General features: G+C 52.1%; 2 protein-coding genes across 5 annotated transcripts in view; both read left to right on the top strand.

Moving 5' to 3' along the window:
- Positions 1–14,810, top strand: part of BORCS8 (BLOC-1 related complex subunit 8) — a 26,577-nt gene continuing 11,767 nt past the window's right edge. The window contains exons 1-6 of one of the 4 annotated variants that reach the window (XM_053668109.1): positions 1–139; positions 2,692–2,804; positions 3,059–3,123; positions 5,535–5,645; positions 7,286–7,359; positions 8,926–9,452. In XM_053668109.1, coding sequence (XP_053524084.1) covers positions 103–139; positions 2,692–2,804; positions 3,059–3,123; positions 5,535–5,645; positions 7,286–7,319 — 360 coding nt within the window. In that variant the 5' untranslated portion in view covers positions 1–102 and the 3' untranslated portion in view covers positions 7,320–7,359; positions 8,926–9,452. Of the gene's footprint in view, positions 140–2,691; positions 2,805–3,058; positions 3,124–5,534; positions 5,646–7,285; positions 7,360–7,653; positions 7,892–8,925; positions 9,453–14,810 lie in introns of those variants that run through there. The other 3 variants (XM_053668107.1, XM_053668108.1, XM_053668110.1) reach the window with 3 other exon arrangements.
- MEF2B (myocyte enhancer factor 2B) overlaps positions 10,895–14,810 on the top strand; it is a 19,646-nt gene continuing 15,730 nt past the window's right edge. The window contains exons 1-3 of the mRNA XM_053668102.1: positions 10,895–10,988; positions 11,460–11,699; positions 13,435–13,644. Coding sequence (XP_053524077.1) covers positions 13,503–13,644 — 142 coding nt within the window. The 5' untranslated portion in view covers positions 10,895–10,988; positions 11,460–11,699; positions 13,435–13,502. The remainder of the gene's footprint in view (positions 10,989–11,459; positions 11,700–13,434; positions 13,645–14,810) is intronic.

Below are 14,810 nucleotides of genomic sequence, written 5' to 3' on the forward strand. Positions count from 1 at the left end.
TGTAGCAGGGCCAAGTCCTGTTCCTCAGGGGAACGTTTAGGCAGCTGTCACCACCTCCAGACTTCCGGTTCCGGTTTTCAGGTTTCACAAGCGGCTGTCGCTATGGAGGAACCCGAGATGCAACTCAAGGGGAAGAAAGGTAATGCGAGGCCCAGGGCAGGGCAGAGGACCCGGGGACTCGCGGAGGGGCAGCCTGATAGAGGGAGGGAGGAAGGGAACGGACAAAGGGAGAGAAAGGACGTGAGGGGCAGAGATTGAACTGCCATCGAATCCTGGTGGCCGCTGACTAGTTTTGGAACCTTCAGAAAGTCCTTGTGCCTCACTTTTGTCATCTGTAAAATGGGGAGTATAATCGCCCTCCCGCCCCTCGTAGGTTTGTGAGAACTCAATGACCTGGTATTTGTACTGCATTGGAAGAAAGCTTGGGATATGGCAGTCACTATGTGTATTGTTGCCATATAGATTTATGCATTTGTGTATGTTTACATTGACTCAAGTGTTTATAAAGCACATAGTTACAAATTACAAAATGCACAAACTTTTTAAGTTATAAAGTTTTTTTGTTATTTTATTGCACATGGTATTTCTAGTTAATTAGTTAGAAGGTACAAGTACATTTAATTCCACCTCTTTTGTAACAACACTGAGCTATTATTACACGCTCATTTGTGAAACAAGGAGGCCTAAGAGGGTAAAAGGTTCTATAATCTATACAGTTTGTTAGATTGTACTTACTTTTTTAAAGAGAGGAGAAAGAAGGGAGAAAGAGAGGGAGCGGAAACATCCATCGATACGTGAGAGATACATTGCTTGGTTGCCTCTCACATGCCCCTAACTGGGGAACCTGGCCATGTGCCAGGCATGTGCCCTGACTGGGAATCGAACCTGTGACCTTTTGGTTTGTAGGCTGGTGCTCAATCCACTGAGCCACACCAGCCAGGGCTATAATCTATACAGTTTGGAGGGGGCAGTCTTGCCCACTGAGTTGTATTCACACTGGATAGACTCATGCACAACCTCCCTTGACTCCCAGACACACCAGGGTTCTCTGTATTGCCAATCACACCGCCCTGGAAAGTAGCATAGATTACATCTCTGTAGCAAACCTGGAGGGTGAATATTGTTTTCATTGCATTTTTACAAATGAAGAAATTGAGGCCCAGAGAAACCCCTGCCCTCACAAATCCAAGCTTTAATTTTTTCCTGTAAACACATAACCTAGTAAAGAACAGAATTACATATAAAAGAAATGAACAAGGTTGTTGTTTTGAGAATGAGGGACATCTGATTAAGCTTGATGACCAGGAGAGGCTTTGCCCAGGAGGTGACAATTCAGCTAAGATAGGAAGAATGAAGACAAGACAGAGGGAAAAAGGGTGTGGCAGTGGCAGTAATAACAGATTCAAAGGCCCTGTGGTGGCAAAGTGCTCAGAGCTGTGCTTTAATATACTAGCTACTGGTCACAGTATTTATGGGTATTTAATTAACATTAGGTAAAGTTAAAAATTTAGTTTCTGAGTGACATTAGTGGCATTTCAAGTGCCCAGTAACCACCTGTGGCTAGTGACTACCATATGGGATAGTATGGACCATAGAACTATTCAGTCATCAGAGAAAGTTCCTGTGGACAGTGCTGTGAGGGTCTGAGTAACAGCCAGGAGGCCATTGTGCCTGGATGGAAGATGAAGAGGACATGGAAGTCCACAGCAGGCAGAACACATAGGACCTTAGGGGTCCATGGTGAGGAAGGCAGGTTTTGTTCTCTGGCTAATGGGAGCCATGGGAAAATCCCAAGCAAGGGAGGGACATATTTGATGTCTTCATTAGTTCATTCCATCTGTTGTATGGAGATGGGACTGCTGTCGGGCGGGGTGAGGGGGAAGCAGGAGGGGCTGAGTCTGTCATCCAGGTGGAAGGCAGCCGTACCTGGACCAGTAAAGTCAGTGCAGTGCTAAGAATGGGTGAAGGTGGGCTTTGTTTTGTGGCAGAACCAGAAGGATCTGCCTATGGACAGCGTGGATGACCAGCTGGTCAGGAATACAGACCCTGGAAAGAGGATTTGGGTGTAATTAACCTACCAGGAGAGCCTCACAAGGGAGAAAGGGAAACAGGACAGGGCGGGGGAGGAGGCTGAGCAAGGAGCAACCTCAGGTAAAATCCTTCAGAGTGAGGCCTCAGCCTTCTTTGGCAAGGGAGTTTAAGGGGATGAGTCACTCCTCTCAACTGTCCCAACAGAGCAAGGGACATGGACTTGCACACCCCTCAATGGTTAATCATGGCTGAAGGCTACACAGAGATAGAAACTTCCAAGCACTTTCAGGTCTAATAACCAGTAGATCCTTTGAGGAGAAATCTCACATTTATTCACTGGGGTAGAAGGAATGCGAGGGGATGCGAGTGGGCAGCAGCAGTGTCCATCACCAGTGGGCTGGGGAGGGGAAAGATCACAAGTTCAATGGACGCATTGACAATACCATGAGTGAGGCCTCTGTGACCATCTTCAGCCTATCACCTGGGCCACAGGTGACCCAGCTGCTGGGGGTGAGGGAGCACCAGACATTCCTCACCACGCTGGCTGGACTTACAGATCGAGCAATCAGGAGTCTTATGCTTTGTCTCTTTGTGTCTGTGCACTCTCTTCCCTTCTTATTCTGCCACCTTCCATGCCCTGACTGTCAATCCTGGACCCAGTTACGGACAAGTTCACTGAGAGCGTCTACGTCCTGGCCAATGAGCCATCTGTGGCCCTGTACCGGCTGCAGGAACATGTGCGCCGCTCTCTGCCAGAGCTGGCCCAGCATAAGGTGAGCTGCATGCACCCCTGCCACCAACTCCCACAGGGCATGCACACTGAGATATAGGGCCTGCTGGTAGAGCAGATGCAAAGACCCCAAGACCTGGTAGCCAGCTGTTCACAGAAAGCCTGGATTTGTGAGGGAGGGGAGGGAGCTGGAGGGGGCCAGTCTCTGCAGCCATGGTGATCAGGTGCTCTCTTCCCAGAGAGCTGGGAAGATACAGGTGGCACCCTTTTCCCCTAACAGTCCCCCACCTCCCACAGGCTGACATGCAGCGGTGGGAGGAGCAGAGCCAAGGAGCCATCTACACAGTGGAGTACGCCTGCAGGTGAGCATCTAGGATCACCTCCTGGGTATTTAGAGGTGTCTCAGCCAGCTCCCTGGTGAGCTCTGTCCTGCCGAGCCCACCCGAATGGGGAGGCATGTGAATCTCAACTCACCTGGCCACATGGGCCAGGAACCTAGCAGGTTCCAGCCTAGGCCTACACTTCTCACTGTTTGCTTAACCCCTGTGTGCCTCCAGCAAGCATCTTCTCAGCGCAGACCCCCTTCCCATCTGTCGTGGGAGGGTGTAATAGGATTGGGAATCATAAAATTTAGCATCTTAACCACCTTTAAGTGTATAGTTCAGTGGCATTAAGTACATTCACATTGGTGTACAACTATCACCACCATCCATCTCCAGAACTTTCCATCTTGCATAATTGAGACCATCTCCATTAAACACTAACGCCTCATCCCTGCTCCTCTAAACCCTGGCAGTCAACATTCTACTTCCTGTTTCTATCATTTGGCTACTCTAGGGCCTCACATGAAAGACAGTATTTGTCTTTTTGTGTCTGTCTTCTTTCATTACGCATAATGTCAAGATTCGTCCATGTTGTAGTATGTGTTGGAATTTTATTCCTTTTTAAGGCTAAGCAAAATTCCACATTTTGTTTATCCATTCATTTGTCAGTGGGCATTTGTGTTGCTTCCACATTTTAGCTATTGTGAATAATACTTCTATGGGTGTAGCATTTATTTTTTTGTTTGTTTAATTTTCTGTATATCGTAAAATTGGTTTTTTGCCCCAAGGGGTAAGATGCCTGAGGCTGGAAAGCCGTAGCTGGTGTTTCTTTGCCTCATGGCAGCTTGGCCCACCTTGTCTCCTGTGCTTTTGTTGATGCCTTCAATGATATTCAATGCCCTGGCTTGTTCCATTACCTCAGGAGTTTGGCCACTTTGTTTATGGTGCCATTTGCCCCTGGCATGACCTATGGGGTCATTTATTGGAGGCTAGACACTCCCAGCACTTCTCATCTGTGGCACCATGGGGTTTGCTTGCCTGTTTCTGTCGTGTGGGTGAAGGTTGGTTGACAGGAAGTCCTGCTGCCAGGGCCACTGAGATGGGTGTTCCGCCATCAGCAGTCGGCCCCTCTATGGGACAGGAGAGGATTCGGACAGATGGTGTCTTCCTGAGAATGGTGGTTGCAAGCACTCTCCTCAGTTCAAGGAAGAGTAGAAAAGAAACAAAAGTGTTCTCTCTCAGGGCTGCTGAACAGCTCTGGGACAGCTGTGACCTCGTCAGCAAGGTCTGTGCTAAAAAAAAAGTGTGTCAAAGTCTCTACTTTCTCCTGGTCCCTCTAGCTGCACCATCCAACTCAGGAGCAGGAGCCACCAGGGCTGTACATTTAAATGTTGATGCACTAAAATGAAATAAAATGAGAGAATCATCTGCTCAGTCTCTCTAGCCACATTTCAAGTGCTGAGCAACTCTCTCAATGCATAGAGAAAGTGTCTTAGATTCCAGAAAGTTCCACTGGACCATGTTGGATGAGGCAGGAGGCCAGTGTGCCATGAGCTGTGGGTGCTTCTCTTCAGGGAGATGTGAGTTTCTCCAATACTAAAAGAACGTGTTTTCTTTATGGACCTGAAAGAGCCCTTGGCTTTTAGTTGTTTGAAATGCTTTATGCAGTATTAATGGTTCATGTAAAATTGAAAGATGTCAAATTGGAGTAAACTATTCAGCAGTGAGCTTACATTAGTAAGTTTTTAATCAAGTTGAGCAACCGAATGCTAAAAAAGCTGACTGCACTTGGTGGCCTAAGATGAACAAGCTAACAGAGTTGGTGACAGCAAATGCCCCTCCCCTTGATCTCATTGCCATTTTCAAGCAGATCCCTCCCTGATAATAAAAAGAAGTGATTTTTCTTCTTTAGGACAAGGACTTTAAAACAACACTTTTACTGAAGATGGTGTTACAGGGGCGACTTCCTGGCATTAGCAAGGCCCTGTGCGGCTTGGTAAATGTTTGCCTGTAGTGCCATGGAAAGGGACATTTTCACTAGACCTTCAACAGCTGGGTGCCGACCTGGGGGGGGGGGGTCTGAGTGCAGCTTTGCAGCAGTGCCCCCTAATGGTGATGAGTTATCCTGCTTCTGTCTAACTTCCAGAGGTGTTCAGTAGAGCTGATCAGCTTCCTTCAGAGGCAGGAATAGATTATCTAAGAGGAAAGCAAGGTATTTTTTAGGCTATCTTTACATGTTTATAGCTCCTTCAGAACATTAGATGGCCTTGCAGCAGGAATTGTCACCCAGTGCTGTGTCACATAATGTCCTGTAGGTTTGACAGAAAAATCTAAACTTTGAGTGCATAATGAGCCCTCAGGGAGGCCCACGGAATCCCCCAGGTACCTGCTGAGCTCCACTTGGTGAGTGAGGCAGGGCGGTGCCTACTGGGTATGCCCTCCCATTATAGTGCCGTGAAGAACCTCGTCGACAGCAGCGTCTACTTCCGCAGTGTGGAGGGTCTCCTGAAACAGGCCATCAACATCCGGGACCACATGAATGCCGCCACCCAGGGCCACAGGTAGCTCCCAGGACCACAAGCCCCTGCTGCAGTCAGCCTCCTCTCTGTAAGGTCCTTCACCCCTCAGCCAGGATCTGCTGCTTATTGCTCCTTGGACAGCTCGCTTTCCTCATCTCATGGTGTCTGGTGGCTTCCTCTTGTCCTTTGGTGCCTGAGACAGGAGGGGTCAGTTGCTCAGTATCCAGATCCTGAGCTCTGCTATATGCCTGGCCCTGGGATGGGTGCCGGGGACAGAGAGGTGACCGGGACAGGCACATTTGTGGTCTCACAGAGAGACACACAGCAACCAGATACACATGGAACAGACCCAGAGCTTTTCAGACATGTGCAAAGGGAAAAAGGGAATATGGGGCCTCTCTAATGAGTCGGAGGGGTTGCGAGCAGAAGCCTGAAAGACTTGATGATGGAAAGACTCGGGATGATATTCCAAGTGGGACAGTGGTGAGGACAAAGGCCCTGCAGCTGGGGACCGAGGTGTGTTGGAGGAACATCTAGGGGACAGGTGTGGCTGCAGAGGGTGAGTGGGGGGGGTGAGGTCAGGGAGGTGGGCAGCAGGAGGTGCTCCCAGAGCTAGAGGAGGCTTTGAGCTGAAGACCAGATGGTCTAAAAATGAAAGCTCTTACAGTCCTTGCACACTGGGAAGAGAGTTTTGGGGGAAAGAGTGCTTTTTGGTTTTGTTTTCATGATAACTTAATAAATATGCATTTGAACATGCACATACATTCTGTAACTCTACCTTGGGATGTGTCTGGTGCTTACAGCTTGGGGGTCTGGCCTGCCTGTCCTCCACCAGGTATTTAGAAAGAAGACAACCTCTGTGTTGTTCTGTATGAGGACTAAGACAGGAGAATTATCAAAAATGAAAGCCTTGCCCTGACTGGTGTGCCTCAGCGGGTTGGGCATTGTCCTGCCAATCAAAAGATCATGGTTTCCATTCCCTATCAGGGCACATGCTTGAGTTGTGGGCCAGGTCCTGGTTGGGGGCGTTGCAAGATTGATCCATGTTTCTCTTGCATATGGATGTTTCTCTCCCTCTCTTTCTTCCTCCTTTCCCCCTCTCTAAATATAAATAAATAAAATCTTTTTTTAAAAAGCCTTGAGAATTTGTAAAAATGTATGTGCAATAGTTTCCCCTCTGAGGGTAGTGTACAAGAGTTTATCTGGGTTCATTTGCATTAAATAACCACTGGCTTTGGCTGCTGTGCCTTGGGTTTGGTGACAGCATCACTAGAGTTGACTCCACAAAGTGACTGTCACAGTGCCCTGCTTACAGTAGAGCCTCAAAAAAGCAATAGCTTTTACTTTGAACTCATGGTTTCCCAAGTGCTTTCAAATGCCCTGCTTGTGCCTGCTGTTGCAAAAATGCCAAGTGCTTCTGAAAGCCTGAAGGCGCTGCTAGCAGCTCTCTTTGCCAGCCCTGTGGGCTTGAAGTGCAGACATGCATGAGCCCCAAGCGTAACCTCTGAAGCTGGTGGCTGGTCCCATTTTTACAGAGGATGCCCTGTAGGCTCAGGCCAGGGGTCTGGGGAGGGTGACCTGAACACACACTCCAGCCTAGCTGAGCAAGCCTGATGGCCTCTGACCTCAGCTTCATGGCCTCTGACTTCGGCCTCATGGATATTGCCCATGCTTTATTTCAGCCCCCAGGAGTTGCCCCCGCCCTCCTCAGCCTGATCTCAGAAGAGACTCTAAGGGCTTTGGCCCCTCCAACCAGGTCAGTGCTTAATAAAGCAGGGGCCTTTCTGTCCTCCACGCTCTGAACTAACCCACCCTTTAGTTGTCCAAGAAGAGACATGCCATCTAATCCCTCAGGCTTGTAGGATGGTTTGGTCAGTGGGAGGATACGGGGGTGCGGGGGGGGACCTTCTACCCTCTGCTGCTCTGGGTGATTGTCAGCCCATCTCCCTGGTGCTCTCTGCCATCTCCCCTTATTCAGGCCATAGGCGTCCCACATTTCCCTGCCCTGCCATATGCCAGGTGCTGGCTTTACTTACACACCTTCTCTCAGGCAGAGCCCGGCATGACGGTTACCACTCAGCTCTGAACTCTTCGCTCCACTGCTGACCTGCTGTGTGACCCCGAGCAAGTTCCCCCCCTCTCTGCTTTTCTCTTCTGTGGAAGTGACTCAGATGGCAGAGAGGGCACTTCTGCATATGGTGATGTGTAGTGTAGCAGTCAGCTGCTGCATGACAAACTAGCCCAAAAATTAGTGGCTCACAGCACCAATATAATTGCTCGTGATTCTATGATTTGGGCTGGGCTCAGCCGGAGGCCATTTGTGTGGCAGTCAGGGTTCCGTGGGGCCAATAGTCGGAGGTGGCCTCACACATCTGACCTTTGACTGGTGCCATCGGCTGCAGAGGGTCCAGTTCGCAACCTCCATGTAGCCACTCCAGCAGGCCAGCCTGGGCTTCTGGTGGCTGGGCACCAGGAGGGCAGCTCCAGTGCACACAGGCTCTTCCAGCCTCTACTTCACATTTGCAGATGTTATGTTGGCCAAAACCAGCCATATGGCCAGGCTCAGAACCGGATGGTAGAGAACTGCAGGAGGGCATCAGTACTGGGAGGCATGGTTGACCGTGTAAGGAGAACGTGGCCCCAAGACAGCTGTGGTATATTGTTAATTTGTGCTCATGCAGGACAGACCCTGGCCAATCAGAGGTACCCCAGGTACTTACTGAGCCCCTGGCTTGTGAGCTTTTAGAGCCTCTGCTCATCTGTTGTGATGGTGCTCTGTACCATAGGGACCCTCTCTGAGGGTTGTGGATGCATGGACAGGGACCCTGTGGTCCCTAGAGCAGCAGCCCTCAGAGCCAAGAGGGAGCAGAGTTCACACACGTGCAGTCAGGGCACCAGTCAAATGCCAGGCTTAGCTCTGGGCCTGGGGGTGGTGAGCAGTCCCACAGGGTGTGGGATTGCTGGGAGGATATCTGGGAGGGGCTGCTGAGGTGTCTCCTGGTCCCAACCCCTAAGCCTTGGTCCCTCCCACACTTAACACGTCACGGATACTGCCCTGCTGCACTCCCTACACCCTCGGTAGTCTGCTGTCCCTCTGCTGCTGTGCCCCTGCTGAGCAAAAGGCTCGATGCTCCTCCTGGTTCTACCTTTGTCCCTACAGACCCTACTCTGCTCTTCCCCAGAATTGCCACCCAAATTCTTCTCTCAGAGCCTCCATTCCCACTATGCCCCCCACCAAGCTGCTCCCCCTGGGGTCATTGGTGACTTTCAAGGGGTCAAGTCTCAGCCTCCCCCAGCCTCTTTCTTCATTTGCCTCTCCCAGGGTCCTACATACATCTCTGAATTTTACCGAAGAGGAAACAGGCTCGGATGGGCAAGGCAGGGTCACCACTCATGACTGAAAGTGCAGAGTTACACCAAGATGTCCAGTGTCCCGGGGCTTCTCCTCTTCCCTTTCCCCTGTCAGGCCCCTGCCTCAGGTATCACCTTACTGAGATCACCCTGAAGCCCCGGGGGCCTCTCAGACCTCCTTGTCCTCACCCTTGTCCCTCCTCCCTAAGTTGGACACCCCAGTGTTGGACCCTTGGACACAACCTTGTGAGACCTATAAAGGACCACAGACTGAGCAAGCGTGGCCAGCACAGTCCTCTCACTCCTGCCCCTAGCCTCCTGAGACAAGGTATTGTCCTTGGACTCCTACCCCACATTAGCCATGTCCCCTCGGACCAATAACTTCTACTGTGTTAATCCCCATTGACTACTCTGTGCTTGCGGCTTTGCCACAGTCTTCTTTTATATTTAAACAGCCTTATAAGGTGGGTATCACCCTCAAATACAGATGGGAAAAGAGAGGCTCCTAGGGGTGTATGACTTGTACAAGGTCACACAGCCAGAGGAAGCAACCCCCTGCCTGGTTTGGTCCCAGTCTGCCTCTGACATGCTGTGTGACATGGGGCCTAGAACTGGCCCTCTCTGGTCCTCCATTTCTCCATATGGACAAGGAAGGCTGGACAGGACCTTCTCTGCAGGCTATGGTGGACAGTCATGTACATGCCTGTCTGGCCTCCATTCTGCCTCAAGCAGAAATGCCCATCCTGGGCTTAGGCCATATGGTGAAGCTACCATGGGACCCTGGATCCAGCTGTACCTGACCTAATTCCTAAATTACTGTATTTGCTAAAATTGCTTTGAGTCTATGTCTGCTAACTACAGAAGAGCCCACACTGCTGTCTTTGAATTCTAGGCCTGGGAAGCCATGACCTATGGTCTGTACACCCCCAAGGCCAGCTGGGTGCCAACAGTGTTCTGCAGAATGTGTCAGGAAGATCAGAATGGAGTGGTTTGGGGTCCCAGACCCACTGCTCTGGAAGGATCTCTCCATACTTCCCTTAGCACCTTAACACCTGTGGGTGGTTGGGAGAGAAGGGTGGCAAGGGCCATGGAAAACCTAGGGCAGAGACAGGGGGTTCTGGTGGGATATCAGGGCTGTGGAAGACCCTGAGGGCCTGGGAGAGGGTTCAAGGACACAGGAGGTGTTAAGGAAGAACTGCCTCCCACTACCAGGAATGGGAGTCAGTCCTGTCTTTCCCCTCCTAGGTGTACTGGGCGGGCCCTGTTGCCCCAGCTCAGTTTGAGGTCCATCCCATTGATGCCCTGACTGGTGTGTGGCCCCTACAGTCACTCTTCTTGCCTACTCTGACAGTGCTTCACATTGTCTCTCCTTCCGCCTGTCCATCATGCAGTCATTTATCTAGGAAATATTGACTGCCCTCTGTGTGCCAGGCCCTGCCTGCCCAGAAGATGCCCTAGTGAGCAAGCCAGGGCAGCCCTGGCCGCAGGGTTTAGACCCGCGGGACAGAAAGGCAGCTAAGTGAGGTAACTGCACATATCCCAAGGATGCTGTGGGGTAATAGGGGTCAGCTGTGGGGTGGCTCAGACCTTTCGAGGGCCCCACACCACCCACAGCTCCTGGACACAACCTTGGCCAGAGACTAACAGTCCTCTCAAAGAGTGCTGTGCAGGATTCTGGCCAGTCAGATCTCCCAGAGTCCAAGAGCCCGCAGGAGAAGGGGGTGGGGGAAAGCCTGGTAATTTGCATGATCATCCCGCCCCTTCTACACTCATAAACGCCCCATCCTTGCCCGTCACCAGAGGGCGCAAGAGGCAAAGGCTTGGCCAGGCACTCGGCTTCCAAAGGGTCTAGGTCAGAGGGCCTGGCTCATTGCTATGGATGACGCGTTGTGACCCTTAGCCTTTTTTCTCGTTATGTCCTCAATTCCATTTTTTAGAGAGCCAACTAAATCTCCTTGAGGCTGGACTACTCATCAAGATCTTACATCTGTCCCCACGTGCTCTAGACGCGCTGGAGGTCTCCCTCCTTAAAGGGTAAGATGTTCCTACTCAGTAGGACTTGCTCCCAACTGAGACCCAGAGATAAGGAGAGCAACTGGGAAAGAAGCAGTGAGCTCCCCGTGCCTCGCTCGCTCGGGGCAGGAGTCTAGCACCTATGAGTGCGAGGGGGATCTGGAAAGGATCCCAGCCTGGTGAAGTGTGGCTTCTCCACCCAGTCCCACTTTGGCCCCACCCAAGTCTCCTTCAGATCTGTGGATAGGGTAAAAGGAGGCCCAGGAAGGCAGCAATGCCCCAACTTGGGCCACAGTGGTCAAGGTGGGACTTGGACTTGAGTTTGGCTCTTTGTCCTTATCCCCTAATCCAAGTCATGGTTTTATTTCAGTTCTGCTCTGAGGATCCTGCCCCTGGTACATCCCTTCCCAGCTCTGCCATATTCCCCGGTGAGGCCTCTGAATGCCCCAAACTTGGTCCCAATGCTCCTCCACCACTCATACCCTCTCTCAGGCTCTCCAGTTCTGCAAGAAACCCACAGAGATGCCCCTTTGGTGCTGCCACACACTGGGCCTGGCCCCAAGGAACCCTCCGGCTGGAGGAAACAGCTGCACACAGACATCCCAAACCACTGGGTCCTTTAACTGAAGGCCCCACCTGCTGGACCACACTATCCTTGCCATGGAGAATCTTTCAAAACCTTCCTCTGCTTGACATATGGGAGAGAATCTGGAAGAAGGGGACTTGGGAGAGGTGACTTCACCCCCCACCCCCCCACACCTGTCTCCCCCATCTTCAGATCCCTCCCCCTGACCCTCTTCACCCATTTCTCCTCACAACCCTCCCCTCCACCCTCCAACATCTTATTCCAGTAACTGAGGTGTCTCCTCATCTGAGAAGACTGAGGTTGAGAATCTTGACTCCCAGTGGCAGACCGGGGGGTCCACAAACAGCGACACAGCCAGTGATGGGGAGAGCACAGGAGGAGAGTATAGGATAGGAACAGAGGCAAGGGGAAAAGGAGGGGCCATTATAGGAAACAGGATGTGAATGATAGAAGATGGGATGGGGGCACAGGAACAAAGGAGGGGGCCCCAGTAATGGCAGGGGGCAGGAGGTGGGTCCCACCCTTCCCACCATGCCCCTGCTGCTCCCAGAGCTGCTCCAGCTGCTGCTCTTATGTAACCAGAGCCTGTCTGTTGCATCAGAGACAGCAGGCTGCCGCAGGTAAACAGAGTGGCCCTCGGGGGGCCTGGGGCTCCCCAGCCACTTCCACACTCCCCAAGCCTTGTTCTGAACCTTGGAGTCAAAGCAGAAGCCCCCCAGACTGGCCTGGGCCCCAGTGTGTCCTTGGGAAACCTGAGTATCTGTCATTGGACACTGAAGTGCAGTGGTGGCAGGGGTGGGGGAGGCAGAGCCCCTGGTCCCCACCTTATGGCACAGCATGAGCCCTGGGTTTATGCCCAAGGAGAAATCTGTGCCCAGCCTAGGAGTCCAAACTGCCCATGTCACAGATGGGTAAAGTGAGCCATAGGAGGAAGTACAAGCCTGTTCCCTGCCTTAGTGTCCCCCACATATGATACCGCCACATGCTCACCCCTGAGTACAGAGGTACATCCATCTGCTTTCTGCTCAGAAGGTGGACACAAGGCTGCCATGTAACCTACCTGCATCCCACCTTCATCTGCCCAAAACTGACCACTTCCTCTTCATCTCCCAGCCTCTTCCTGGGCTCCCAGCCACATCTGCTTCTGCTCCGGTTTCATCTTCCTCATCTTTCCCACCAAAGAACACTCTGCTCTCTTTCTCTGCACCTTTGCGAAGGCTGTTCCCCCCTTGGAAAACACTTCAAGGCACAGTACAAATTATCCCCTTTTCTGGGAAGTCCTTCCCGACATCTCTGGCCCAGTCCTGACTCCAAGGGGCTGGAGGAGTGTGTGGCAGCTGTTCTGCCTCCTCCAAACTGGGGGCTTCTCCGGGATCACCGAGTCCAACATTATCTTCATCCTGTAATTCTTTTCACATTGATCCACTCACCTCTGACACTCCTCCGGGCCTGGCTGGGTAGTGCTGGGATCCCAGGGAAGATGTGGATTTAGAGGCCTGGGCTGGGGCCCAGTCCTAGAAGCCCCCATTGGCTGCCCTTTGAATTGGAGGAGAGTGCCCAGCAGTTGAGGGTCTGTCACCCATCTGCAGATGGACGAGGTCACACAAATGACTCCAGAACCACTTTCTGTAGTCCCTCCTTTTGGGTGAGAGCAAGGGTCAATGTCGGCTTTGAGAAAGGCTCTGTTACTGGGGCCACCAGGGACTGATTTATATTTTACTCAGGATGAAGTAAGTCTAGTGTTGGGGCTGGCTGTGATTAAAGACAGGGTCTGAATTAGGGTCAGAATCACAGTAGGGTCAAGGGAACCCAGTGCAGGCGGGGAAAGTCTGGCAGGTCTGTTCCAACCCCTTCCCCCTCCCTCTCCCTCCTTACCCGCAGCTCCACCGTGTCCTTCCCAGTCTGCGTCCGGGTCCCGAGGCGGGGCCACGCCCAAGTGCCCGCCCTCTATGCAAATGTATCATCCCGCCCAATCAGCTCCTGGGGGCAGGGCCGCGGCTTTCAAGGCACCTGTGGCCGCGGAGTACTGGGCGCTCTGCGAGGCTGCTGCAGTTTCGTGCGCTCGTCCTAGGGTCCAGGCGGACAGAGCAGGTGCGTGTGGCGTCGGGACCAGGCTCGTGCGGTGTCCTTTGAATGTCATCTGTGGTGGGCTGGGCTGCTTTTGGAGGTCTGAGTCTGCTGCTGTGCATCGAAAGTTCTGTCTAACCGGTATGCGTCCTGGGATTGTGAGTCCAAGGAGTTGTGTGTCCAAAGGGTATGAGTGAGTCGGAAGTGTGTGAATCCAAGGGGTGTGAGCCTGAAGAGCAGGGTATGTCGGAGGGGTTGTGAGTCCCAGGGTTGTGTTTCTGAGAGGTCGTGTGTCCAAGAGGCATGTGTCTGAGGATTTCGATGTCAGCTGAGGAGGAGCTGTGTGTCCAAAGTTGGGGTGCCAGACTCCCTGTCATGTGTCTGTGACCTGTGTGTTTGGTCTGTGGGCTGCAGTGTCCTCCTCTCCCGAAGCATACCCCTTTTTGTACCCTTGAGGCTCCTGTGCACAACCACAACCCCATGCCTTCCTGCTGTGGGTGCACCCTCATGTGTCACGGCCCCAGAGCCAAGTGTGGTGTGACCATCTCTGTGTGCCTGTGACTGCTATGACCCTCACCTGCTCCATGTAGTCTACGCCTCATGCAACAAAAGTGGGGCCTCTGCTGGACCCACAGGGTGCCCATGGGGTAGGCACGGAGCCCTGAGGTGGTGGGTCACAGCTCCTTTAAGGGGGGCTACCACTTTCCTTGTGCCTGAGTGTCCCCGTGGGGGACATGGGTATAGGAACAATACTCACCACCTGACAAACTTGTGGTTCTTACTTTCATGGTAATGGTTCCCCTCTCTCCACCTTTCTCAGATATTGGTCAGCAACTGGGGTCCCTGGTCACCCCCAACCCCCAACTGCAGACTTGAGAAGTCAGAATTAGCTGAGGGCTCCTTGCCTAGCCTGACTGAGAAATCCTCCCTGGGGGGTGTCGGGACCTGTGGCTCTTTGGCATCCGGGTACAAGAACTCTAAGACTCTTAGGGTAAAGGAACTCGGTTCCAAAACAGTATTTAGACTCAGAAGGACTGGTGTGTGGGGTTTGAAGTCAGACCCACCCTCTCCTGTCCCATGCCTGCCTCCTATCATCTGTTTGAGCTGAGGAGTGAACCTTGGCTTATAGGGAATGACATTTCTGGATATTCAGGGCCCTGGGGTCTCACCCAGGAGAGCTGGAAGCTGAT

Source organism: Artibeus jamaicensis, unplaced genomic scaffold (genome assembly GCF_021234435.1).
Source record: "Artibeus jamaicensis isolate MK-2021 breed Jamaican fruit bat unplaced genomic scaffold, CSHL_Jam_final contig_477, whole genome shotgun sequence".
Taxonomy (NCBI): domain Eukaryota; kingdom Metazoa; phylum Chordata; class Mammalia; order Chiroptera; family Phyllostomidae; genus Artibeus; species Artibeus jamaicensis.